We start from the raw sequence: 26,985 nt of genomic DNA, 5'->3' as shown, positions 1-26,985 counted from the left end.
TTTTGTACCGAAAAACACTCGTTACAGTTTAGCGGACTTTGATTCCCAGAGCAGCAATTCAGCGCCAAAAGTTTTAGCGATCGATGCTGCTAATGAATAGAAATGTGATGAAGTCAGCCCTTTGACCCCAAAGAGTGATTAGCATCTAATTTCTCCTCACAATATCCTTCCTGAATCAACAGTAAGGTCGTGAGAATACAGTAAATGATCGCCTACTGAAGAGGTTCTTGATTGATCAACAAATTCTCCTTGTCGGCACCTAACTGAAATGTATGGAGAACAGTATGGAGAATATGCATACTGATGTTAGGGGGTAAAGTGTTAACAGATAGCATTTTGATTGAGTGTCGTGGAGTCAGAACTTTAACTTTCGCAGCACCGAGCCAATTAGAACATAGAGAATTTACATAAATAGCCAATAACATCTCAAATCATAACCATTACAATTTCCTCAAATGTGATTGGTGCGCTAGCTGATTTATTTTTCACTAATTATTCTGTACAGTTGTAATCGGACAATGTAATCGGACAGTTGGCTGTAATCGGACACCTTTAATCGGACAGTTGAAGCAGCAAATCATTTAAGTCCACTCAGCTAAATCCACCAATCACAGAATTGATCTCAATAACCATAGCAACGATCACTCATTCTGAAAAAAAAAAAAATTAAAATGGAGGCATTTTTTTACTTAAACATTGTCTCTATCGGAGATGTTTGTCTTAAATGTATTTTTTTCCCGGAAATTTTAACTGTTATGATTAATTGGTATCAGGACTTCGTGTCGTCCAATTCTGTCAGTAATCATACTTGTGATTGACCAGTCGGACTTCCGCTGTGCGGTCGTCCGATTTTATTTATCACACATATGATTACAGACCGAATCGGACAAAACGAAGTCCTGTTACGGCATTATAGAGGGGAATCGAAACAAGCACAATAGTTAAAGCGCGGGAAAAATGCGAAATAATTCTCCTTAACTAAACACCAAAGTTAACTTCTTAAACTTACATTTTATAAAAAAACTACGTTGAAACCTTAAAACACGGGCGAGTTATAGCGAAAAATGTTTCTCCACTGATTCCGTCATATTGAAAAATCTTGGTGCTTGGTATTTGCTGCACAACACACACATTAACTTTCAAATCGCGTGAAAACCCTTCATAAAAAAAAAAAGTCGATCTTGATGTGATGGCGGATGCAGCCGATTTGCGACCAGTATTTAAATATCGCTATTACTGGACTTTACAAAACGTACTACTTTTTCTTCCGTGTTTAATTGTAGAGATGAAAAGATGAAACTTTTGAGCTGGCTTTCTTACGAAGGCTTTGTTTTTCTTCAAAGGAAATATCGGAGGACAAATATCGAAGCAGGTGGGAGTTATTAAAAAAAAAGATGAAACAAAAAACTCTTCATCAATTTCTCATCGTTGTCTATGTACAAGGACATCTCTCTGAAGACTTCCCGCTTTACATCTGTGATTTTCGTCAATGGGAATTAGGTTCTTTGAAAATTAATATATAGATAAATATAATAATAAATATATAGCTAGCTTTCGAGTCCTTCAACCTCATATTGGAAAGTAAACCGAACCATGACTAATGTTTGTTAACATGAATGCGAGTATCTCTCTCTCACTAGATTATCAAGTTAGTATTCGGTGCATTTATAGAATTCTACTTTATTGCATTACATTATGCGCGAGTAACTTGGAAAAGATTTCTTTCAAATTGTGAAACCAAACGCTTCTTCCAGTTAGTATCTCGCAAACTAAGAGGATTCTCTTGTAGTCGATTGGTACGTTAATTAATTTCTCGTTTACTTTTAGGATATTTTCTTTTTTTTCACTTGATTTTAAAATATTAATGAGAATCAATGATTTTTAAGTCTGCCGGTCACATTTACCACTGGAAAACGTTCAGGTGAAACCCTTGATAAGCTGACGTAACGCCAAAGTTCAAGTCACGCAGCTGGTCATATATGGCGTGACGTTGAGATGGCTTACTGGCGCGCGAGCCTAGGCCGAGCAACAGAATATCGGAAGGCGCCATCTTGGGTTGTACGTTCCGTCCAAACTATTGAATAGCAATCCGTCTCCATCGGGATAGGAAAGGTGAGTTTCACCAAGTTTTCGAGATGCTAACATAGAATGATAATAGTACGAAACGTTGGCTCTGTATTTTTGCCGTTTGGTCGTTTTTACCTGCGAACTGATGGAGATGTTTATAGTCATTTTGTACTCTTGGATCGTTACTGACATTAAAAAGATAGCTCCAGCTATATAGTGCGTCTTGACGTTTAACCGTTTTTGAATATGTTATTTATTGTCTGAAACGTAAGTTTTGGAAATTATGGAGATTTATCCAACTGCTAGCGCTGAATATTGAATCCAGTGGCACTAATGATAAAGCATATAGAGTCAAATAGAGCAATCATCCTCGCAGGAATTGTGACCAGGGGGTGGGACTGATTCGAAGCTGAACACTTTCCAGTTTCTTTCTTCAGTTTCTCACCTTGTGGCTCACTTGGGAGGATCATTGCTCTACTTGATATTCATCACCAGGAATTTGAATTGATTTTTTCTCATTAACAGCTGTGAAAGTTGCTAGACCAAACAATTGTAATAGTTTATAGACTTACAAAGTCACCGCCCCCTCCAATTACATGATATTTTACGTGAGGAGGACATTTACAGTATTGTGCAAAAGTAATGCAAACACCTGTCGACGAAATTCGGCGAAATTCCTGGCTTTTCGACGAATTCTTGACCGAAACGAAACTTCGACGACATTTCCGCGAATTTTCGATGCATGTATTGTTTTGAACGGCTCGAACTTTCGGCGACAAATTCCTTGATGGCGTAAATGCGACTTGAAATTTCGAGTGAAAATTCGTTCTATGCGGTGAATTTTCGGGGCGAAAATTCGTTGTATTGTTCATTCTTCTCAAAAAGATTTGGTTGAATTTGTGGTTGGTTACTACACTATGTAATACTCCCATAAAATTTCCCGCTACGATTCCAGTCTCCGCGCGCCCTATATTGTTTGCAACCATGGCAACACAGGTTGTTGTGTCGATGCGTTTGGGATCATTTATGTACTCTACTTTTGATAGTAATCATGGCAAAAGTTTCAAATTATTCCAGAAATAGAATCGAGATCCTTCACAAGCAAGGCCTCCACCCAGCTGAAATACTGAAAGCGTTGAAACACGAAGGGTTGCTAGTGAGCTTTTCCAGTATTACGCGCATCATTAAAAAGTTGCGACTTACCGGTTCCGTGGCAAATTTACCTCGATCGGGAAGACCTCAAAAGCTGTCTACGGAAGCAAAAACTTTCGTAGATCAGCAAATGCACAGGGATGATGAGACGACCAGCAATACGATAAAGAAGAAGCTGGAGAGACATGGAATCTGTGTGAATGCGTCCACTGTTCGTAGAGCACGCAAACAGCAAGGTTGGACTTTGCAGCAGACCGCCTACTGCCAGCTAATCCGTGACGCAAATAAAGTCAAGTGATTAGAGTTCGCACAACGCGTCCTAGAAAGTGGCGACACTTTCAACAACGTGATTTTTAGCGATGAGTGTTCGATTTCCCTTCAGGCGTATCGCCGCACTTGCTTTAGAATGGCAAATGAGCCCACAAAGCGAAAGCCGAAACCTAAGCACCCACTCAAAGTGCATGTCTGGGGAGGGATTAGCAGAAGTGGTGCCACGAAGATTTGTATCTTTGATGGCATCATGGACGCTGATTTGTTTTTCAGCATTTTAGAGACGACGCTGGTTCCTTTTATCATGTCAGAATTTATGAAAAAATAGAGCAATGTGACTAAACTAATTGTTGTTTTCAGTCGTCGCCAATTGGTATTCAGTGTTTTGTTGTGAAGAATAAATATTTCCGAACAAACATGGTGTTGTGATATCTGGAAAGCATGCTGCAATCAGCGATATGGGTGATGTCTATTTGCGCAGGGATTGAAAACTAATAAACAAGGAACATTCTTCCCAATAGAAAACGTTTGAAAACACACTAAAGACATTCTCTGCTCTGTCTGGTTAAAAAGCGTTGTACTTAGGTTAATTTTAAAAACTATTGCAATCATTTGAGAGTTTATTTCCATTAAAATACATGTCTCTTGGTCGGAATTGCTATTCATCCCGATTTACTTTCATTGTTGTAAACTGATCAAACTCTGAATTGGATATGATGGTTTAGGCCTCTTTAAACGTCAGGAAACTGAAGTTGATGTGACGCTTGGGACAATTTTTCCGATTTACTTTCGTTGTCAAACACAAATTGAGCCCAGAATCAGGCGTGATGCTTTTCGATATTTTGACCTTTTGTCTACTGTGTTTAGCCTAAAATATGAAGTGTCTCCGTCCCAGTGACTGAAAAAGACTGGAAATACGTTTATATGTGTATTTCGTGTTGCTTACATGAGTAGTAAACAAACTTGAATACTCGCGAAAGTCTATTGTCAGTTTGAAGCGAAATTTCGAACACTAATGATTGAAGAGATACTTTCCGCCGCAAAGTTTCGCTTTGAGGCGAAAATTCAACGAAAAAGCACCCTTTGTTCAAACAAAATGTCACTTCAGAGGCCTCGAACTTTCGATCGAATTTTCGCCTAAACTTTGGACGAAAGATCGTTAGAACAAATAACGAAATTCGCCGAATTCCATTTGCATTACTTTTGCACAATACTGTAGAGATGGACGTCTGAAATGGCCGTCAATTTTCAGGGAACCAAATACAATACATTTAGTTAACTTTCTCTGTTAGCTGTAAATATAAACTCCAAATGATATTAAACTTCTCTTTACAGGCAATCATGACTGACTCCAAATACTTTACAACAACCAAGAAAGGTTAGTGGATTTCTTCTACAGCTGATACAAATTGTCCCAGCGGAGAGCTTATTTTCTTTACATTTCATAAAATCTCGAGTAGATCTGCAGATGGATGTTTTTTTTTATTCAGTGAGCTTGAAGTGATGGTAGCTATACCTGATAGGAATTATGGCATGTCATCTTGGTGGAAAATTTTCCCTAGTTTTCAAACCTTAGAGCTGGAATTGTTTTCTTTCATACTTTTTGATGCCAGAGTATGGTGTATTTTTTCAGGGGAGATCTTTGAGCTCAAGGCAGAGCTGAACAGTGATAAGAAAGATCGCAAGAAAGAAGCAGTAAAAAAAGTTATTGCTAGCATGACTGTTGGGAAGGATGTCAGGTAAGAGAGGCCTGATAAAAATCATGGATGGGATGCTTTCTTTTCCCCTCCTTAGTTGTTTTGCATTTGCTTGATGTTGATGTTACATTTTTAGTGTGAGCCCGTTGGTTTCTGGATGCCTCTTTGCAGTGTCTATATTGTTATAATTGTTACTACATGTACTGAGTTGTATTCTTTGGCAAATTTAATGAATGTACAGGTTAGTATTCATGTTAAGTTGTTGAAACAAGGGGACTTTTTTTCCTGGCACCTGCAACTTTGTCTGGCAGACCTTCTAATGTCTTTTAACACTGAAGGGGTTCAGATTTATTTTGGGCCACCTCTGAAACAGACCATGTCAGTTGTGGACAACTCGAAATTGAATTTGAGGCCTAGATAATATAATTATGTAGATTAAATGACAAAGATTAGCCTATATCAACAAATCATACAGCTTAACCACAACTTACAGTTCCACTAAAACTAAGTTAACAGTTCCTCGATACTCAATATTCAATAATCAATACTCAATACTCAATTCGCAATCATCAATTTTTAGAACTTTGAAGATTGGGGCTCAAGTCAAGTTTTGAGATGTTCTTGTTGAGTTGCAAGACCCTCAAAGCAACAAAACAAATTTTCTCACAACTTGAAACTTTTTAAACCTTGTCTTATTCACAAGAGAAAAATCCTTATAGCATTAAATCATTGGAGAGTTCTCTGAAGGTCTCAATTCTTAAAACTTGAGCCTCCTTTCTTATTTCTTGACTTGAAAGTGTTGATGACTAACGAGTGAGTTTCAAGTCAAGACTGTCTAATCAAGACTTACTTTTGAGCAGTACTGAGTATGGTTTGTACCACAAAATAGAGGTTTTGATTTGTGATGTTATGTTTCAGCTCCTTGTTCCCAGATGTGGTGAACTGTATGCAAACTGACAACTTGGAGTTAAAAAAGCTGGTGTACCTTTACCTTATGAACTATGCTAAGTCTCAGCCCGATATGGCAATCATGGCTGTCAATACTTTTGTTAAGGTCAGAATTACTGCAAGTCCACTTCCTGTGGGATCCACTGAGTGACAAAAGAGGAATACATCCTCCATCAGCCAAAAATGAATTATAAGGATGTTGTATTTATTTGTCAATGCGAAAACAAAAGTGCATGCAGATTTTTTTAATAACTGAATTGTGGAAGAGGCTGGTACATGCATAAGCTATAATCAAATTGTCAGAGATAACACAAGTATGTACTTGTGAGTGGAGTGCTAGCAACTTTTTGTTACTTTTATTGTTATTGTTGTTATAATTATTCTTATTCTCATTATCATTCCACTTGCCATCAAGATTAATGATGAATATTCATAGTAGGACCAAGCTATTACTAATAAAATCTAGCAAAGGTGCTCCAAGGTAGCATACCTTGTGTAAACGTGTTTAGGAAAGCATTGTGTTTTTTCTTTTTCCACCTAGGACTGTGAAGACCCAAACCCACTTATTCGGGCTTTAGCTGTTCGCACTATGGGCTGTATCCGTGTTGACAAGATCACAGAATACTTGTGTGAACCCCTGCGCAAGTGCTTGAAGGATGAAGATCCCTATGTTCGCAAGACTGCTGCAGTTTGTGTAGCCAAGCTTCATGACATCAACTCTCAACTAGTGGAAGATCAAGGCTTTCTTGATTCCTTGAAGGATCTTCTGTCAGATTCTAATCCCATGGTGAGATACAGGTCTTTATTTTTGAAAGTATTGTAACCCTCAAGTTCCACTGTCTGGGTCAGGGCATCCCAAAGCGCCAAATTCTTGTGAACAAACCGGACATAAAAAGGGGCCCCTAGATAGCATTTCAAGTTCCCTCTTATTTTTCTAAATTTTCAATTATAGCTTGTATATCAACTGTGAGATGCATATTGTTGTGTAAATAAACAGAAAAAACTTAAACCTTGTTCTATCGTATTTATTAAACAGAAGAATGAATCAACATACATGTTAAATGAGGTGCATATACTTGTTGTATACATCTAATGACATTGAAAAACATTAGCAAGATGATGAATTTTTTAGCTGTTCAGCTGTGGAGATCACCTGGTCAATATGACCAGACCTCAGTTTCAGATTTTCCTGTAACTTTTTCATGTTTGATTTTAAGTTGGCATGATAGCTCATTTAACAGCTATGACTTGTTGTAGGTTGTGGCTAATGCTGTGGCTGCCTTATCTGAGATTGGGGATGTTTCACCAACTGCTGCTGCCATGATGGAAATTAATTCTCAAACCATCAACAAACTGCTCACAGCACTTAATGAATGCACAGAGTAAGTAAAACATATAAAATAACAAAATTACATGCCATGATCTCAAAAGGCAGGGCGTGAAATTGATTTTTTTTTCTGATAGCCACTTGGCTCCTAAATTATTCAAAGTGGTAGTCAATTCAAAAAAGTTGGTCGCCATTTTCAAAGACAAACAAACCCTTTTTTTTACGCTGTCATCGTTCTAGAAATTAAGATAGGGAAAAGATCTTTAACGTGCAACAAAGTGAACAATAGAATGGATGATATGCAACATTCAAGCTCACCTAAATCCATCCTAAATCTAGTTATCGATTGAGATGCATGTGCTGCATTATGGAAACAAACTTAATGAGGAAGTTTGCCGCGGATTTATCTTTGCAAATCTTTTTAATTTACTATATTTCTAATTAAGGTTATGATGAAACATTCTAGTCGCCAATTTGGCGACTAATTTTCAGGATTTGGTCGCCAAAGTAAAAAATTTAGTCGCATTGGCGCCTGTATTAGGCGCAATTTCACGCCCTAAAAGGTGATCTGGGTATTCAGTATTCAATGAGTTGTAATAGAAAATAGATGGATAAATTAATAAAACCTTTAATGCCTCATCCTTGCTACGACTCTTTCTCTGTTTTCCCTGTAATCCTGAGGTCAAGGAAACATGACATGAAAACTACCCTCAACAATAACTCTAGGGATTTTTTGTGTGAATTTATGTAATTTTTTGACAATTTTACTCAAAACAGCTGTATGTTACTAAACCAAAGATGTCCAGCATGAGGATCATTCAATTGGTTTGACTTAAATGCTTGGAGGTTAGCCATTGAAATTAATTTTGGTTATTTTAATTTGTTTTTGTCTATTTTAATTTGTTTCTAGGTGGGGACAGATATTTATCCTTGACTCTTTGGCACAGTACACTCCTAAAGATGACAGGGAGGCTCAGAGGTGACACATTTCTTTAAGGCTTAAATAATAGCAAGGTTAACTCATAATTTGAAATGTTCTCTAGAAGACAAGATTCCTTAAAATAGGCTGCCTTGATTATTTACCTAGTCAAAATTAATGTTAAAAGTACTCGTAATTCATAAAAGAAATAAGTTAAATATGATAAAAAAATGGCACTGAACTTTAAAATAATTTAGCAATTTCTTTCAATGAAAAATTGGTACTGATGTTGGTACTTATATTAAGCTTTGTAATTCTCCATTTTTTCTGCAGCATTTGTGAGCGAGTCACCCCCAGGTTGTCTCATGCCAATGCTGCTGTGGTTCTGTCTGCTGTCAAGGTACAGTTTAATGAACATGTCTGCTCCAAGAGTACACTGTAGCTGTATTTGCATATATTGTTGGAGTCCTGTGTTTGTCACAACCCACCAAAACGTTCCTCTTTCCCTAACTAGTTATAACAGATTATGCTGGCATAAATTTTTTTTGTGTAAGGGTAGATTTGAGACATTGGCATACTACTGGTAGAATCATCTTTTTTACATGCAACACTGCCTGAAACCATGACACTGATTTTTTTTTAAGTATAATATGTCAGACCCTTGTTTAACTTGTTTCTTTATCACTCATTAATTAAGTACACAGTTTGTGGGTAGCACAGGTACTATCCCTATAAAGACCTGAACTCTTTGATCAGGTTTCAATTTTTCCTACTGCAGCTCCTCTTTAAAGAAAAATCTGTTTCTTTCTTAGATAATAATGGAGCTGCATTGTAAATGGGGTCTGTAGCTCACTGTTGTGGCTACCTACAATCCCTCATTTTTGCATTGAAAAACAGAAGTTGCTTTGTTTATTTACACCAATTGATATTCTTATCTCCATGTTGTTTGAAGGAAGACCTACCTTTTGCTGATATTTTATTAAATATCTACAGGTTCTTATGAAATACATGGAAATTATGACTCCCTCATCATCATATGTGCAGAATCTTGTTAAAAAACTGTCTCCACCTCTGGGTAAGTTAAAACTTCATTTTGTTGTTTGAAGTGAACACTCTAACAGTTGCTCAACAGTTTTGTCCAGTATTACACATGCATCTGTACGCCATGTGCCATGTACAAGACCTGTGGATGTTCCTTTTGATTAAAGCTTCAGAACTGTCCAGTGATATATACTCTAAATTTTAATGTTCATTGTTTCTCCTCAGTGACATTGTTGTCCAGTGAACCTGAAGTCCAGTATGTTGCTCTTAGGAATATCAATTTGATTGTGCAAAAGAGGTAACTGTCAAATGATAACTCATTTCATTATGAGTCAGTTGCATGCATGGTGCTTAAAATGACTTACATTAAAATGAAGTTCTATGTATCATTTTACAGAAGATCAAATTACTATTTTCATTAAATTCTTCAACATGCAATGACAAATTTCATGACTGGTCTGTAGTGTAATTACAGATGTAGCACTATATTGTTAATTGGAATTACATGTACAGCATTTCTGACCAGTGAATGTTGTTTTATTGTGTAGGGCAGATATCTTGAAGAATGAGATGAAAGTCTTCTTTGTCAAGTACAATGACCCAATTTATGTAAAACTTGAAAAACTGGATATTATGATTCGGCTGTCAAATCAACAGAACATCGCCCAAGTCTTGGCAGAGTTGAAAGAGTAAGTTGTCTTCCTGGAGCTCAGCCTAATGTGGCCTTTTTCTATCATAGTAAAGTTTGATTTCAAGTATCAAGTAATTTTCTTCAATGTATATTACACAAACATGTATATGGCACAAATTTCAAAAGAATTCCAGCTATAAAAATGATCACAGAATGTTTTTAAACTTCTGTAAATGGAAAAAGCTTAAACCATGTTCAATGTTTCCAAAGAGTAGAGCCATCTGCACATTGGTTATGTCTCATTTTTGACTTCTAGAACTGGATTTCTGTTGCTCTCTGGTAATTTTCTATACAATAATAGGTTTAGATTGTAATACTTTGGTGTGGATTTCATTGACAACATGGGCATAAATCATTTACCTGTGGTCCATACACAGTCTCCTATGTATTTTATACATGCACAGAGTAGATTGGACAACTTCTATGCCCAGTTACCCTTGTGAAAGTAAGAGAGACTTAAAAATTAATGCACATTCATGCCAAGGAAATACATACTGTCAAAGTACAAAATATATCACAATGTTAGAAATCTTCCTCAAGATTCAATTAAAAGCTTTTTCCATTGTGTGTGTGAAACTTTAGATGGTCAATAGTCTTTGCACTGAGGTAATATCCATTGTCATTTTTATTATATTCTTACCATATAACAATGTATAAATTTTTCAATTCCAGGTATGCCACAGAAGTTGATGTTGATTTTGTGAGGAAATCAGTACGTGCAATTGGACGCTGCGCCATCAAAGTTGAGGTTTGTTGTAAACTAGTCACTTAATGGTCAACATTCAAAGTGTTTAGGCTGGAGCCATGAAAACTCGAACAGCTCCATGTCCAGGTAAACTCCTCTGGAAAATTATTGTCAAAGGACAAATTTGTCTCTTTTTTAGTGTGACTTTATAGACTCCCATTGCCAACTAATAAACTTTGGTTGAACATGTACATATTACAGTTTAAAAGGGCCATACAACGAATGTTTAACTTTGGATGAAATTTTTGTTTGTCAATTTTAATATATTTCATTCCAAAAGTTTACCAGTTGGCTTGACTTGATTTAGTTGAGTTAGTTTTTGTGGCTCACTATCTAAACATATTAAATGTTGGTAACTACATTTTGAGGTGCACTGTTCATGCAAACACACAATAACTTATATACACATGGGAAACACTCTCATTGCCCCTGTTCTGCAATGAGATTCCTAAAAAAGTACAATGAAATGAAAGGTTCATTGACTAAAGAAACCCATACTGTGTGCAATGTACTTAATTTCATTAAAACTGGGCAACAATTCAGAAGAAGGTATTAATCGTTGGAGCTTCCTACATGTAGTTGTCTGATTTTGTGAATCATATGATTACAGACCAAATTGGATTCACTCAGTCCTAATATATCCTAGTTGGTCCTATGGTGCATTCATTTTACATGTACTATGTCTTAAAATCTGAGGTGACTGAAGTTGGAAGGTTGCATATTTAAGTCTGAATGATATTTCACCAAAGAATCAATGGGAAAAGTGTTTTTCAAAAACAGTGGAGAGAACTGGATGCCCTTGGCAGTGTCTTCCTAAACAGGGGTCTTAAGGGTGAATGCTGCTACAACTACAACATAAACAAAAGAGGTGGTATTCTGTGCTAACCTTACTCCTAAAGGCAGATGGTCATGGATGATTTTCTTGGGAAGATGATATGCTGTGTTGTATATAAAAAGTTTAAAAAACATATACCAGTATGTAAAACTGTCAGTGTGCCTCTATGTGTAAAATATATCTTATTTGTTAATAGATGATCTCTTTTGTAGCAATCTGCAGAACGCTGTGTGAGCACTCTTCTGGACTTGATCCAAACCAAGGTTAACTATGTGGTACAAGAAGCGATTGTGGTTATCAAGGTGACATAGTTACTTCAGCCTCTTCTTCTCAGCACAGAATTGATAGAAGTTTTCAAGGAAACATTTACCCTTCCAACAGCATCATGGTGCTTAGATAGCAGTTCCTCACTGTACTCTCCCAAAGCTGCAATTAATCATAGTACCCCAAATTTACCACACAGAGGCAGTAGAGTGCTTTGAAGTGTGTGTTGGGAGGGGGGGGAGAGGGGGGGAGAGGGGAGGGGTGGCTATCTTATGTACTAAGCTAAGTACACACCCTTAACTCAAATTTTGCAAAAAATTTCTTTTTAATGTTAGCCTCTTAAATGCAGGCTGGCAGTGTTTAAATGAAAAAAATCCTACCACATTGAGTTTCGCCAAGCATGCAGCTTATGAAAAAATGAAAGACAAATTCCTTATTTTAGGTTTTTGGCTTTCTTGGATGGTGTTTGTGACCTTTGGTGTTTCTGATGTTCTTGTGTATATGTTTATGTTTATGTTTTACCTTTGCTGTTTAAAATTAGGACATATTCAGGAGATACCCAAACAAGTATGAAAGTATAATCTCCACCTTGTGTGAAAATCTGGATTCATTAGATGAGCCTGAGGCGAGGTGAATATATCTGGGCTACTGCCTTTGGTCATTTTTCTTCAAGATGAAGATGTTCTTGATGGTGAAATTTTTCAAACTGTTGAATTTATGTTCGCATGTACATAGTTTTATAGTTGTGAAATTGTTTCTTTGGATCGGGGAAGTATTTGCTCCTTTTTATTTGGTGACTTTCAGTTTAACATCTCCAGATTTTAGTAAGTACTTACTTGCACTGATTTTAATGCTTCATAGGGCATCAATGATTTGGATCATTGGTGAATATGCTGAGCGAATTGACAATGCTGCAGAGCTATTGGAGTCCTTCCTGGAAGGTTTCCAAGATGAAAATTCTCAGGTGCACATTTTTATAAAAAGCGTGTGAGACATTTTTTTTCAAATTATGATATTGATTTAGTGTCAAAGACATAATCCTATAATATCATTACTCTTCTTGCATAAGGTTCAACTGCAGCTGCTGACATCCATTGTGAAGCTGTTCTTGAAGCGTCCAACTGACACTCAGGAGCTAGTGCAACAGGTCTTGAGTCTGGCAACACAGGATAGTGATAACCCAGACCTAAGGGACAGGGGCTACATCTACTGGCGGCTTCTTTCAACTGACCCTGTGGCAGCAAAGGTGTGATAATTAGGTTCGCTATTCCCAACATAAATTAAGTATCCCTCTTTCATGAAATCAGTTTCTGAACACAGTAGTCCATTCTGGTTTTCATGGCAGGAAGAAATTATGAGTATTGCTGGTCTAGCCAGATTGGACGCCAATCCATCATAGGTTATTTCCCGGCTTTCACTGCATCAGTGGGAGAGGAAAATGTTTTGTTGGACTCTGTGACCCCTAAGAGTGACTAGCATGTAATTTTTCACTAAACATCAGTCTTGAGTCACACATTAAGGTCACAAGAATAAAGGAAATGACCACCAACTAAAGAAGTTCTTGATAATTAAACAAATTCTCCTTATCAGCACTTCAGGAAATTTATAGAGAACATTATTGAGAACATGCATATTGATGTCAGGCAGTGAAGGGTTGAGCATATATCCTTATGGTTTGGCTGGAATTGGAACATGGCCTCTAAACGAGGGGTTCAGCATGTTAACTACAAGGCCACTGTTTCTCAAACTCTTGTCCATAACATGACACAATTTGACAATATCATTTTTCCTCCTTGATGCTGCAGAAATCACCATTCATTTTTCGGAATTCCCACCAGTACTTGTGGAACTTTTTTGAATGTGTCTAAAACAGGAATTGTGTAGTTATCAGGACTCTTGTAAGAAATGCTGTACATTTATGGTAAACAGTGTTTTATTGGATTTTCCATAGGAAGTTGTGCTGGCTGAGAAGCCCCTGATATCTGAAGAAACTGACCTCCTAGAACCCACTCTCCTTGATGAACTGATCTGCAACATTTCCACATTGGCATCTGTGTATCACAAGCCACCCAGCTCATTTGTTGAAGGACGCACTGCTGCAAGGAGATTCACCTTGCCACCAAGGGCTGAGCCATCTCCAGGTACCGTGCTTAACTTTCCAGATAACATACCTTTTTAATAATCTAGTTTACCCTCATTGCCTCTCTCTTTAACAATGTGATGCTCTGGTGCCCTTGTGATGGAGAAAAAGTAACTTCAACCCAGGTTGCCCCTTGCAGGTATTTCTAAAATAGTTGGTGGGTATGCTGTTCAGTCAACATGATGTGGTCAAGATTGCTGTAAGTTAAGTTGTTTGCTTCATGCAGTTTGGGCATGAAGAGAATTCTAACATGTGTCATAGCAATAGCCTTACAAGATTCTGACCATCTTGACTAGGGGCTGAGACTGAGGAAGCTACTCCTGCTCCATCCCAACCAGTTGCAGCTCCAGTAACTGCTTCAGTGGCAGCCCATGCACCGCCATCTCAACCAGCAGCTGACTCCTTACTTGGTGACCTGTTGATGGACATGGGACCCACTCAACCTGCTGCCCCACCTGTGCAGCCAGCAGCAGGTATGCAGATATTATGTCACCTGTCATTTCTCAGTGATGTCTTCTCAGCTAGTATGGTAAACAGAAAAATGTAGAAAAGTTACTCATTTACGTGCTAAGCACTTGTCATTCATTCCTCCAGTTTATTACTCCAATTTATTGCTTCAAATACTTCTACTAAGCTTGTAGGTGTGGTTTGCTTAAATTATTGGTGCATTGACATTTAAACGCTGTATTAATGTCACAGAAACTAAGACAAGCTCAGGTGGCGTGAGCCATTAGGTTCGTGTGCAGACTTGGCCTACGTATAGTAATCAACCCACAAGTAAAGTAATCATTTTTGTCCTTTGATTCAGCGGCAGGGGGAGGAGGAGTTATGGATCTTCTGGGAGAAGACCTAAGTGGTTTACAGGTGAAAAGTCTCTTTCTACATGTTTTTAAAACGTAGCTGAAATTACTGAGAGGCAGTTAAAATTGTGTGATGTTGCACCTAGAGAAAAAGCTGTACTTTAAAGAGACAGGATACTAGAAGATCGCTTTCTTGAAAACAACCATCTTTTGGCTACTAAAAATGTTAAAGGTTTAGAACTGAGATCTTTTGCGTCGGCAGCATGGCTCCCCTTGGAGTCAAGGATCGCTTCTCGTTTGTCTCGTCCACTCCCTCGATTACATCTTCTTACAATACCAATGCACTTTTAAACAGTGTTGGGATGAAAATGGAGAAAAATATTTACTTGGTGATATTGGAATACGAACGAGTTGGCAGTAATCAGGTCCTTTGCGGGTTTGCGCAAAGATTTCGCCCCGTGGCGATCTCAGAAATCTATGCATAAACGTAAGGATCCGATCACTGGCAACTCATTCATTGCCAGGATTGTATTAAGTAATTTAGTCATACATCATCCGTTGCCATGCATTTTTAGTAGCATAACTTCATACTTCAGTACATGTGTCGATTGCCTCTATTAAATTTTTAGTTCATAATCTACTGTGACCAACTTGTCCGCCACATTGGCGTAACAGTTTCTCAAGGAATTGATTACTTTGCTTATTGAATTCTCTCTCAGCTTGGTGGAGCTCCAAGTCCTGCTCAGCCAATGGGAGGGCCGATGGGGGGCTTGGGAGATCTTTTCAGTCTGTCCGGGGGACCTGGTATCTCAGGAGGAATGTACTCTGCACCTAAACAGGTTAGGGACAACTTCTTTCGCTTAATTTACTCCGCTAGAGCTTAGAAGCACGACATAATGGCATGCCTAGCTCGTGTATGCAAAGAGACCAAGTGGATACCTAATACTCTGAGCTAATGCAATTTTCATGGAAATTTCAAATCGGTAACTAAGAGTGTAATGTTGAGTGATAATTTAAACGTTAGAATGGCTGAAATCGTAGTGTTTTGAACCTCGTTGATTCACTAAGTGAACCATTCCCATCACAATCCTCTGAGATGCATCGAGCTCCCTAAGAAACATTCTCGACAGAGCACTGAGCCTGTGTAGCTGACTCTTTGCTGGGAGGTTGTAGCGATGGAGCCGTGAGAGGAAGGGAATGAGAAGTTTCAGCCTCACGATTTCAGACTAAATTGCATATATTAAATTTTATAGATTAGTGAAGATGGTTTTGGAAACTCTGCATACCCTATGAATCACTTTGCCGCGTATAGTGGGAAGAGATTTAAGAGTCATCTCTTTTAAGATAGGCACTGATTGTTTGTAAAATCTTGTTGTTGTTGTTGTATTTTTTTTTGTTGTCAGTTTGTTTTACGTTGTATTTTTTTTATTTTATCTTGTTGGACCGTAAAGGAATTTTGAAGTTAAAACGGTGGTAGCTAAAACTACGGTTCTGCTAATTGACTGTTACTGACAACAATTTTTTTCGGGACTATCCCCACCTGGCCGATCACGCCACAACGGATTGTTCCTCCGGTGTTAAAAGTAGTTACTGTACGAATATGAGTTACAACATGTATTTTTTTGTTGTAGTTTCATTGTGACATTGTTGAACTGACACGTGTTTCAATTTTGTTTTGTAGATGTGGCTCACTGCTGCCAAAGGGAAAGGAGTTGAGATTTTAGGTATAATTGTTAGAATTATTAATTTAACTAGCTCTGCAGCTCTTGTAGTAACCATCGCAATGAAGTCTGTTATTTTACTGATTTCTCGTGGTAAACAAGAAGTCGTTTTTCTTGAACAGGAACATTTTCTCGACGTCAAGGACAGATTTACATGGATATGACATTCCACAACAAAGCCATGCAAGCCATGGGAGACTTTGCAATCCAGTTCAATAAGAACAGGTGGGTAGCAATTATTTTTAGTTAAGAATGAAGCGCATCGAAAAAGTGACTTGTATGAGAGCCAGGTCCTTTATTCCGCGCGCCTGACAAGTGATGTCATTGATAGGCTAAGTGTCTTGCCTCCTTTCTTTCAGTTTTGGTTTGGCACCCGGTTGTCCGCTAAACATTCCATCGCCATTGCTCGCAAACTCCTCCGCGGAAACTTCGCTCCCTGTCAACACAAGTACGTAAACTTTCGATATGAAGTACAAGTGACACGTCAACTTTTGAGTCGTCAGATCTATCTGGTTATTCTTTCGTCTACCTTCTATACATTTCCTTGAAGTAACGTCGAGAGATTTGTTGTTGCTAGAATCACCCTCCAGCTGACAAGATTTAGTATTCACGTAACCTGTTTGCTGGATAGTGTGTTGAAATTATAAGTAGTTAGGTGGTGACTTACTCTGGAAGTACAAGGGCTAAAAATCTTGTTAAGATACCGCTAGATGAATGTTTATCGGTTTTTCACGGGGACGAAGTCGCTATTGAGTAGAGCAATAGACCGCACTTTCCATATAACCCACGCGGATGCTGATTTTCTGCTATTAGTTTGTTGTAATTCATGTTCGTATTCGCGTATTTGAAAGAAGGACTGTAATCGAGGATAATGTTGCGAAGTAAATCACGTACGATATTTAGATGATAATAATAGTCCATCGATACTGCAATCACTTCTGGCGGATTCCTACCTCCTAAATTCCATTTGGGTTTAGTATGGGACCGAGGCTTGGCCCAATTTGGGCCAACATCAACTGCATTTCTTGCTCCTCGTTGAGGTTTCTGATCTGTAACGGGATGTGGAATAATTTAATTTGACCATTTGATAATAAAAAGTAACATTTTTTCTTATTTTTCAAATTTTTTTTCCGACTAGATGGCGCTGTGCTGAGAATGGACCCACTTACAAACCTCCAGGTGGCCGTTAAAAATAATGTGGATGTGTTCTACTTCAGTTGCACTGTTCCTTACAACGTGCTGTTTTCAGAAGATGGCCAGATGGGTGAGTCTTACCCAGGCCACCGCGACTTAGTGGAACATTATTTACTGTTTGAGAATCTGGGCCAAGTTGTTCGAAGGCCGACTAGCGCTAACTCAGGCTTAAATTTTTAATCCAGGTTTCTTTATTTCTTTGTTCAAAAGCCTTTTAGGGAAAAATTTTCTATTTTTTTCCAGAACATGTAATGATCAAATGACAAGCCAAAAGATTTGAACTGAAATTTCCTCTAAAGCTTTCAGACCTGAAATCAAATTTTAACACTAACCCTGGGTTATTTTAACCGAGCCAGGCCAATTTTCAAGTAGGTTTACTAATAACTTAGTCCCGGGACTCCTCTTGGCTGATGTAAAGCACTGGTACTGTTCGCTGTTGTACAATATCGAAAGACACGCTTGGGACCGGCTTCACTAGTTTGTGGACTTATGGTGCCTGTTATTGTGTCACCTCCCTCACATGCAATACAAGGTTCATTTTTATCCTCCAGTAGACCTTACTATTGTATTTCAACATTGCTTGGGGGAGAGGGGTGGGGGGTTAATAAAATCTGCTTTATTAAACTACTTAGGTTGTTTTAAGCTAGGAACATTTTAGAGTTCTAAGAATTTTCTTGCCGTAAAATAATCCAGGACAGATGAAATAAACCAAAATGAGCCAACTGACAAGAAACAAGGTCGGGTAAGGATGGGAGAATGTTTTCTCCGATTGGAAACGATCATCATGTAAAGTCTGGGTTAGATTTTACATGATGAACTAACAGTGATGTGGCGTCTTATGTGAACGCTGGTACAGTTTTTCAATTAATTCTGTCCCTCGGGGGTTTAACCACTTAGTTTGAAACTCTTTGAACTCGACATTGTTCATGGAAATTAAAAAAAAAAAATGATCGGGTGTGGTGTTAGTTATTATTATTGATATTATTCTTTTCCTTTATTTATTTATTTGAATCATATCTATGCAGAACAATTTAAAACTTCTCAAAATTTTCTTGTTTTGTTTCTTTCAGACCGCAAGGTGTTTTTAGCCACGTGGAAGGACATACCTGCAGGGAATGAAGTTCAGAATCAAATCACCAATGTAAATTTTTCTTCAGGTAAGATTGTCATCTGTGCACCGGATAGTAGATGTTGTCTCTGAATGTTGCACTAACATCATTTTTTATTCGTTGCCTCCGCTTTCTTCTGTAGAAGTTGCTCAACAGAAACTTTCTGCCAACAACATATTTACTATCGCAAAACGTACCGTGGAAGGCCAGGTAATGAAATAGAGTTGACCAATTCTTAAAGTTCACAGGCTCGTTCAGAATTAAGGACTGCACGTCCGTGTAACTAAACTGCTTAATCAAATGATCTGATGCAACAATCGATGACTGAATTTGGGGGGGGGGGGGGGGAAGTAATCAATTAAACGATGTAGTACAAAAATCGAGAATGTACTCATTCATCAAAAAAGAACTATTCACATTCTTAGTGGCCCTAAACTCTTTTATCTCCTTTTCACAAAGAAGCTGCTTTCCTCAAGTGACTTGAATTCCCAGCATTTCAATTTTGAAATGCACTTACTCATTGAAAAATTCCACTTCAACACCTTCAACAGTACAAAGCTTGAGGGAGGCGCTTTCTGCTAAGTGCACCAATTTATACTTTTGACCTTGTTCGCAAGAGCAGTGGGTGTCCGAGCGCAAAGAACGCAGCAATAATAGTTCGCTTTTTCTTCCATGATACGTTTTCCAACTTTTGTTATTTTTTCGCCAGGACATGCTTTACCAGTCACTGAAATTCACCAATAATATCTGGGTTTTGGCCGAACTCAAGATGCAGCCTGGTAACACTGTGGTGCAGGTATAAAGCCTTAAAATAATTGTTTTGTTTTATATTGCAATGGCTATCCTTATAGACAATTTTAAATCTCAGTCCCCTTTTTAAAGAACAAACTTTTAGGATCAGCACAGTCATGATGACAGATCTTTAATTTCGAAGTCGTACGAAATATTTTCTGTGCCTTCCCCTGCTTCTTTTCATAACCCATTCACCCAATCTATCTGTCTCCTCCGCCCTCAAACCAGTGTCCACGAGCCTCCGGCTCTTGAGTCTGCGCCACCATTCCCTACATTCGACGTAAAATGCGGTTGTTAGTTGTTAGTTATCAGTTACCATACGTAGTCCTCGGTACTCTTTGTGATCCATTCCCCGTCGTTCTCGCTTTGTAGAAAAAAGCATTGAACCCAAGGTAAACCACACAAACCTCGATAAACAGATCACCTCTATGATTTTCAAACAGTATCGGAAATTTGCTTGTCTTTCTAACAGTTGTCGCTGAAGACGCGAGCCATGGATGTTGTTATGGGCGTACAAGCTATGTACGAGACCGTCCTACACAACTGAGGGCCTGGAGCTGATTCATATGTAAAGGAATCACCGTTACGTCTCACACTGATAATAATGATAAACTGTAACATTCAGTGTTTACTGAAATAAAAGTAACTTGTCTTACAAATGTTTCCTTGTTTGTTCGTTTTTCTTAAAGAATGGCAGAACAAAACAAAACGAAAAAACCTGTGGTTCTATGCTGGGAGAAACACTGACCGCCAACTCAAGTGTCCAGTCAAACAAATGCAACCGTAATAACCACGAATTTTAAAATTTTATCAGCACATTTAACGTCATTGATTATGTGGTGTGGGCGTCGAAAGTCATCCGGGATATTTACTTCGCTGTGTGGTTGGTCCAGAGAACTCGCGCCACTTTCTTAACCGTCAGATGCGAAACCAAAAACCAATCACAACTAGGCACCCCGCGTTTTTCTGTGCTTGAGGCAGATTGGCTGTTTCTACTTTGAGTTTTTATTGGCTCTTAGATACATCTTTTCTGATTGGTCAATGTGATTTCCTTGGTTTTGGTTTTAGGACAATCAATCGAAGAATGCTTCGAGCAGATTTGTGACTCCTTTGACCTGTATTACGACCGACATAACACGACGAATGCTACAGACACTTCTTTTTCGACCAAAACTTTGTTGATGCACAGTATTACATTTCCAGAGGGGCTACTCTTGGAATAATTCAAACATTTTAGGGAAGAGTGGGCTATTATGTGCTCAGAATAATCCACATCTCAAAGATCAGAAAACTAGTTTATTAAGGACTCGCTTTTCATGATACTAACGTTTATTAACATAAGAAGTACGTCTATTGGTAATATGGTTAATTACTATTATCTAAGCAACTGCATACTTACCCCTACCCTACCCTAACCCAACACTAACCATGGCTTGTTAGCAGTTGACTGTTTTAGGGTTGGGGGAGGGGTAGTTGCCCAGATACTGACATAATGGGAGTAGTAGTTGCCCAGATACTGACATAAAGACGGTTTAACTCAGTGTAGTTCATGTAAAATTTAGGGTGTACCTCGTCAGTCACGACTAAGGCGCCACGTTTACACTTGCTCTGAACAGTTCTATGTGCTGTTCTCTTTTTTCCTTTTCACTCTCGCTTCACTGGTACTCAGTCAGTCGAGAACGAGGTGAGTTATGTTCTTTCCAGTCGATTAATGATCGGGTACAATGCACACGTGGTCCTCTGAAATATAAATTTGGCCCTGTGATTCAATCAATTCTAGTGGTAGGAAAACATCATTACGAATTACACTTTTCTGTCGTTAGACTGACGACGGTTTCTGCGGTTAAGCTATCTGTTAAAAGCACGGTTAAATGCACGCAACTTTTCAACGCAACATCCTAAAACATTGTTGCGTGCAACGTGTTGCACACGTTTGGCCAACCTGAAGCAACATGTGGCAAGACATTAGTTGGTGTTTGACAAGGTTTGAAAATGGTCAAGTTTTTGTTACAACATTTTCGGATGTTGCAAGATGCTGCGCGTGTTTTGCCAACCCCTTCACAACATCTTCTAACACGATCCAACAATGTTGCAAGACATTCCGTTGAAATGTTGCCTGCGTTTGGCCGGGCCTCTACAATGCTACCGAGGTGTTATTAAAAAAACTGTTGGTTTACCCAACGGTCAATTGTAAAACAAAAAGGAGGGTAATAATTAGCTTTTAGTGGTGAAAAATGGATAAACCCTGCGGCGTTCAAAGGAACTGGAAATTGTCGTAAACTTTAGGGTGTACCTCGTCACTCACGAATAAGGCGTCACGTTTACATGCGCTTCTCTTTTTATCTTTTCACTCTCGCTTCACTGGTGCTCAGTCAGTCGAGAACGAGGTGAGTTATGTTCTCCCCAACCGATTTATGATCAGGTACAATGCACACGTGGTCTTCTGAAATACAAAGTGTTGGTGTTGAATAAGGCTTGAAAATGGTCAAGTTTTTGTAACAACATTTTCGGATATTGCAAGATGCTGCGCGTGTTTTGCCAACCCCTTCACAACATCTTCTAACACGATCCAACAATGTTGCAAGACATTCCGTTGAAATGTTGCCTGTGTTTGGCCGGGCCAAACGTCACTTGTAAAGCAAAAAGCAGGGTAATAATCAGCTTTAGTGGTGAAAAATGGATAAACCCTGCGGCGTTCAAAGGAACTGGAAATTGTAGTAAAATTTAAGGTCTACCTCGTCACTCACGAATAAGGCGTCACGTTTACATGCTGTTCTCTTTTTTCCTTTTCACTCTCGCTTCACTGGTGCTCAGTCAGTCGAGAACGAGGGTCATTTGGTCAAGTTTTTGTTACAACATTTTCGGATGTTGCAAGATGCTGCGCGTGCTTTGCCAACCCCTTCACAACATCTTCTGACACGATCCAACAATGTTACAAGACGTTTCGTTGAAATGTTGCCTGCGTTTCGGCCGGGCCTTTACAATGCTGCCAAACGTCACTTTGGTTTACCCAAACGTCACTTGTAAGGCAAAAAGCAGGATAATAATCAGCTTTAGTAGTGAAAAATGGATAAACTCTGCGGCATTCACAGGAACTGGAACTTTTCGACGCACGGCAATCATGCTCAAGCCTTGGACGACCCCTTGCACCATGCCCTCTAGCTCACGGTTGGCTATGTTGATTACGGCGACGGAATTATTAGCCGTAGCCGGTGTTACCATCCAAGGCCCTGCTACGACCAGAGAACGGCTCACAGAATGCATACCAGGTGCCGTCAGCACACTCCCGACCTCATCAATGTAGCTCACTTGAAGAGAATCTAGATCCAACACTGCAATCTTATCGAGGTATACGAGGCTGATGTAAGCTACAGAGGGAATCTTGGTGTCGAACACTAGTCTACTGACACCTCCGGGGATTTTCACCTTGGGTTTTTGAATTGGAGCGCTGTCCTTACCAGAAACGACAAGAATGACCACTTCACTGGCGAGGAGCATGTTGATTGATTCGTTGACGGATTTGTAAAGGGTTACAATGTACCGGCCGTATTTAGAAGCGTAGGGACGTCCTGTGAAATTATAGCTTCGGACAACTTGATCAGTAGCTATGTCAAGCTCCAGGAGTGTCTTGGATCCAATGCAGTCAAAAAAACCGTGATTGTTGACCGGGCTGTACGCAAAGTTAAAAGTTCCTCTACAGCCATAGTTTGATACATTCACGAAGTCTTTGTATGTCTTAGATGACAAGTCGAGTTGATGAATACCTGGGTTGAACATATGTGTTACGTAGCCTAAGTTTCCATCCGCTATTTGCTGGTCGGCGTACATGTAACCATGTGTCCAGCCTATGAGAATGAATGAAGAACGATTTAATAGAGAGTGTAAAATGTCACAATGGCAACGTGTGGGAAAACGTTGCCGAAAAAACGGACCTTCTTTCATCCCCTTAGAGTTTTCCCGGTAGCTCGATGCGTTAACCGTTTCTGATGGTGCGAAATCTTCCTTGCAGCATAACATGTGGATGTAGTGATAATTTCAAAGTAAAAACGAGACTAAATTGCTGTCGAAATTTCCTTGCCAGAAGGACGTAGTATATAAACTTTTTAAAACGCACGTGCTGTGCTATTGTTTTGCTCATTAGATTTTTGTTTCGCCATATTCTCGTTGCCATCGCTATCGTGATTTTCTTTAAAAAGTCCCTAATAATGTGAAAGAACTGGGTCACGATCAGTTGAATCCGAGCTTGGTGGCTTGTCCTGCAAGAGCTCATAGAGGTTTCTGAAGCATTATGCGGTTGTGGTCAATGCATCTCCCACTGGATGGGTTGGATTTCTTGACATGGTTAGATTTGGGACAGTCTATTTTGATGTACTTTAAATTCTGTGATTATCAGAAAAAAAAACAAACAAACAAGAAAAAACAAGGAAAATGCTGTTGTGTGCATTAGTTAACGATGATTTGATACAAGAGAACATCATCTCATATTGTTTTTTACGATGTTATATCTACGTTTCTTTGTTACTTACCCGGTTGCACATGCGCCTTAATTGCGGTATGTGTCTTCTTCAGACTTCCCGCGGTACTGATGACGTCAAACGTAGACTTCGTCCACGTGTGAACCCAGACCTCCTCTCGCCAGGGAAGGTAGTACAAGTCATAAGGATATCCCCCGGTTGCAATTGTTTCTTTAACCTTCAAAGGTGAGGACATCTCTTCAGTACATCTTTAGATATTTTAAGATCTTAAAGGAAACGTATAGGTGCAACAAATCTTTCTTTCCCCTCTGGTGAGCGGGGCTTACAGACCATGCACATTACCTAATTGTTTGAAAATGTCAGTTATAAAAAAAGACAAAACTTTGCTTCGCAAGAATAAAGCGCAAAAAAAGGGAAAAATACTGAGAAATATTCGAGAAGTGTATGACTTAAAGCTAAGGTATGTCATTTAATCAGGCTGGTGGATTTTTCTCTTTTTATTTTTCTTGGTGAGCAATACACAAAAGCGCCCCAGATATATCATTATGCTAGTGAATTGTTATTCCTAATCGCACCTCTTGTTTTTCCACATCAATAACATGAACTCGATTCCCAGGACTGTCGCTGAAGAAAATCAGTTCATCCTTAACAGAAATAACTCCTCCAAAAGAACACTTTTTCCTAGAATAACGAGGAAACAGAATCATTATTGAAAAGCACAGCGTGTTTACGTCGGGGAAGATTCGTTCCACTTGACGCTCTGTCGTTGGGTCGAATTGTCTGAAGGGATTTCTGTCCGTCAGAAATGTCGGTAAAATCGGGATATTTCTATTTAAATTCTCTTTAAATTTTTATTTAAATTCTCTTTTAATCTTTTTTTTATATAAAGGTTTACAGCCCTACCTGGAAAAGCGATTGTTTGACTTAGTGCAGATATCATCAGCGATATTATGCAAAACTTTTTTGCTCTTCGGATCAATGATTTCAATGCCCTCGGATCCAAATACGTAAACTAGGTGTTCGGATGTGTTTGACGAGACTGATGCTTCTTCTACACTAAAACAAACTTAAACGAAAAGAAGCAAAAGTTAGCGTGAACAGAAAAAACACTTCTGATGGGAGGCAAAATTTTGTTTCCGTAAACGTTACTTTGTAGCGGCTTGTCGAAAATCACACATTGAGTGGAAGACATACACCTAATCCGATGATAATATACACAATACGTGCGGATATCGGCGAGTTGCGTAGTATTTTTCCGAACCCTGTTTTTGTGTTTTTAGCACGTTTTTCCGAGCCCCACTTTTTAATCCTGTGATCTATAACTGTTCAGACGCACGGCAACATGGAATCTGGGATTTTACAATGATGTAGCTCCTTTAACTATTTCTGGAATATTCCAAATGCTGCGCTTCAGTTATTCGAAACAATCTCCAGCTCTGGGAGGTTACGTGTTTCAGGTTTCGATGATTCATGGTTTCGTGGTAATCAGAGACAAACAGGCTCCGGGCATAGTTACAGGGAACAATCTTTGGGACTTGAATGTTAAGAGCTCGGAATAGGATAAAAACCTGGGATAAGGTTTGCGACGTCCGTGAACAGAGTACCATAAGTATGAGATTAGAGAGGCTTTTAGAAAAATCCTTAAATTAGTTCATATGAATTCTGTTGAAAATGACCATGGAATCGCCCCCAGCTCAACCTTAAGGCTAATATCAATCGTACGAGACAACAGAGACTACTTGTTGAACGCGCGGAACAAACAATCAACGCAGTGTAATATGTTGAAGAACAGCATAACACCATGTTTGTAAAGACTTACCAGTTGCAACAAAAGTAAATCCAAGAAGGAAAACCTTCGCTGAAAGCATTTTCAACAGGTGTTGGCTCGATTTGATACGAGAATCTGTAAATGTGGTGGTGAATTTTAAGACTGGCCGCTCCTAGAGACAGGCAAATGTTAAAAATAAACATACCTTAAATGGTTTTGTGACGTATTTTTATGTTTTGCAATATCATTTGTGGCAAAGTCACGCTATCGTCAAATCGCACTCGCGCTTTTATTGGGAAAGGATGATCAGATGAAACAGAGAATGAAGAAGAACTGAAACGACACGTGTAGACTCTTGATACCTTCCGCATCTAATTACATATTTAAACTAAAGAACTCAGCACAAAGAAGCTTCTTAAACTTCCAACATGGAAATAAAGCGAATTCTCATAACAAAAACGGTATTTTCCGCCCAAAAAAGTTTTATTTCGACCTTACTAAAGTTCGTAAATCAACAAAAACCCTTCGTTTTAAATAAAAGCGCCCTGATTTTACCCTCAGTTACCACTAAGACATCGTTTTCTTCCATAGGGAAGATATAAGATATCATGTTTCCGGAACAAGATAACTTTTGATATATTATCAATATCTAAACAGTTGTTTAACCGAAAGTGTAGCAAAGATAGATAAACGAATAGAAACTACGTCTGCGGGTTAAGCTGATATAAGGATATCGACCGGACGAAGTGAACTATAAAAGATCATTGAAGTTGCAAAAGTATTAAAGAAAGAAGTGAGAGCAAAGCCTAAACTCAGTGCTTCTGTTGTTTAGAGTACTGCATCAGTATCACGGAATGGTTATACGTTAAAACCCGTTTATACAGTGCATTAAAGCTGTAAAAGTGGCATGATAACACTGTTACAACGGCCCATGACAACAGACAAAGAATTCGCCCCGTTGGAAAAACTTCTCAGATCTCACTCTAAATAAAGATACCAAACTAGTGTGGCTCTCTCGGAATAAAACAAC

General features: G+C 38.7%; 2 protein-coding genes across 3 annotated transcripts; one reads left to right on the top strand and one right to left on the bottom strand.

The window, feature by feature from the left end:
* The first annotated feature begins 1,288 nt into the window (after nucleotides 1–1,288).
* Nucleotides 1,289–20,371, top strand: LOC113675143 (AP-1 complex subunit beta-1). Of its 2 annotated transcripts, XM_089189128.1 has the most exons (29): nucleotides 1,289–1,372; nucleotides 1,887–2,112; nucleotides 4,825–4,867; nucleotides 5,123–5,228; nucleotides 6,105–6,240; nucleotides 6,676–6,921; nucleotides 7,392–7,516; nucleotides 8,372–8,440; nucleotides 8,714–8,780; nucleotides 9,374–9,455; nucleotides 9,647–9,719; nucleotides 9,970–10,110; nucleotides 10,785–10,860; nucleotides 11,905–11,994; nucleotides 12,498–12,586; nucleotides 12,818–12,920; nucleotides 13,026–13,202; nucleotides 13,908–14,097; nucleotides 14,393–14,569; nucleotides 14,905–14,960; nucleotides 15,616–15,735; nucleotides 16,578–16,620; nucleotides 16,740–16,842; nucleotides 16,977–17,065; nucleotides 17,756–17,881; nucleotides 18,882–18,968; nucleotides 19,063–19,130; nucleotides 19,630–19,716; nucleotides 20,185–20,371. In XM_089189128.1, exons 3-29 carry the CDS (start codon nucleotides 4,831–4,833, stop codon nucleotides 20,257–20,259), a joined length of 2,838 nt encoding a protein of 945 aa, XP_089045254.1. In that variant the 5' UTR covers nucleotides 1,289–1,372; nucleotides 1,887–2,112; nucleotides 4,825–4,830; the 3' UTR covers nucleotides 20,260–20,371. The 2 variants fall into 2 exon arrangements, with proteins under 2 accessions (XP_089045254.1, XP_089045255.1); XM_089189129.1 differs by lacking the exon at nucleotides 1,289–1,372 and having other exon boundaries at nucleotides 1,997–2,112; nucleotides 14,911–14,960.
* Nucleotides 20,372–20,988: 617 nt separating this feature from the next.
* On the bottom strand, nucleotides 20,989–26,161 carry LOC113675144 (follistatin-related protein 5). Its single transcript, XM_089189131.1, has 5 exons — nucleotides 26,007–26,161; nucleotides 25,091–25,253; nucleotides 24,763–24,868; nucleotides 24,239–24,404; nucleotides 20,989–23,557 (listed from the first exon to the last, which is right to left on the bottom strand). The coding sequence occupies exons 1-5, from the start codon at nucleotides 26,053–26,055 to the stop codon at nucleotides 22,719–22,721; spliced, it is 1,323 nt and encodes a 440-aa protein (XP_089045257.1). The 5' UTR covers nucleotides 26,056–26,161; the 3' UTR covers nucleotides 20,989–22,718.
* Between the last annotated feature and the right edge of the window lie 824 nt (nucleotides 26,162–26,985).

This window comes from Pocillopora damicornis, chromosome 12 (genome assembly GCF_964200805.1).
Source record: "Pocillopora damicornis chromosome 12, jaPocDami1.2, whole genome shotgun sequence".
Lineage (NCBI taxonomy): Eukaryota > Metazoa > Cnidaria > Anthozoa > Scleractinia > Pocilloporidae > Pocillopora > Pocillopora damicornis.
This window is presented reverse-complemented; position numbering and strand designations above follow the sequence as displayed.

What these genes read in the sequence shown, in the direction of transcription:
- LOC113675143 (XM_089189128.1), top strand. Translation starts at nt 4,831, where the DNA reads ATGACTGACTCCAAATACTTTACAACAACCAAGAAAG. An exon ending in GCACTTAATGAATGCACAGA is followed by an intron (nt 7,517 to 8,371) that starts GTAAGTAAAACA and finishes ATTTGTTTCTAG; the next exon opens with GTGGGGACAGATATTTATCC. An exon ending in GATGACAGGGAGGCTCAGAG is followed by an intron (nt 8,441 to 8,713) that starts GTGACACATTTC and finishes TTTTTTCTGCAG; the next exon opens with CATTTGTGAGCGAGTCACCC.
- LOC113675144 (XM_089189131.1), bottom strand. Translation starts at nt 26,055, where the DNA reads ATGCTTTCAGCGAAGGTTTTCCTTCTTGGATTTACTTTTGTTGCAACT. An exon ending in TCAAACAATCGCTTTTCCAG is followed by an intron (nt 24,869 to 25,090) that starts GTAGGGCTGTAA and finishes TCGTTATTCTAG; the next exon opens with GAAAAAGTGTTCTTTTGGAG. An exon ending in TAAGGCGCATGTGCAACCGG is followed by an intron (nt 23,558 to 24,238) that starts GTAAGTAACAAA and finishes TCATTCTCATAG; the next exon opens with GCTGGACACATGGTTACATG.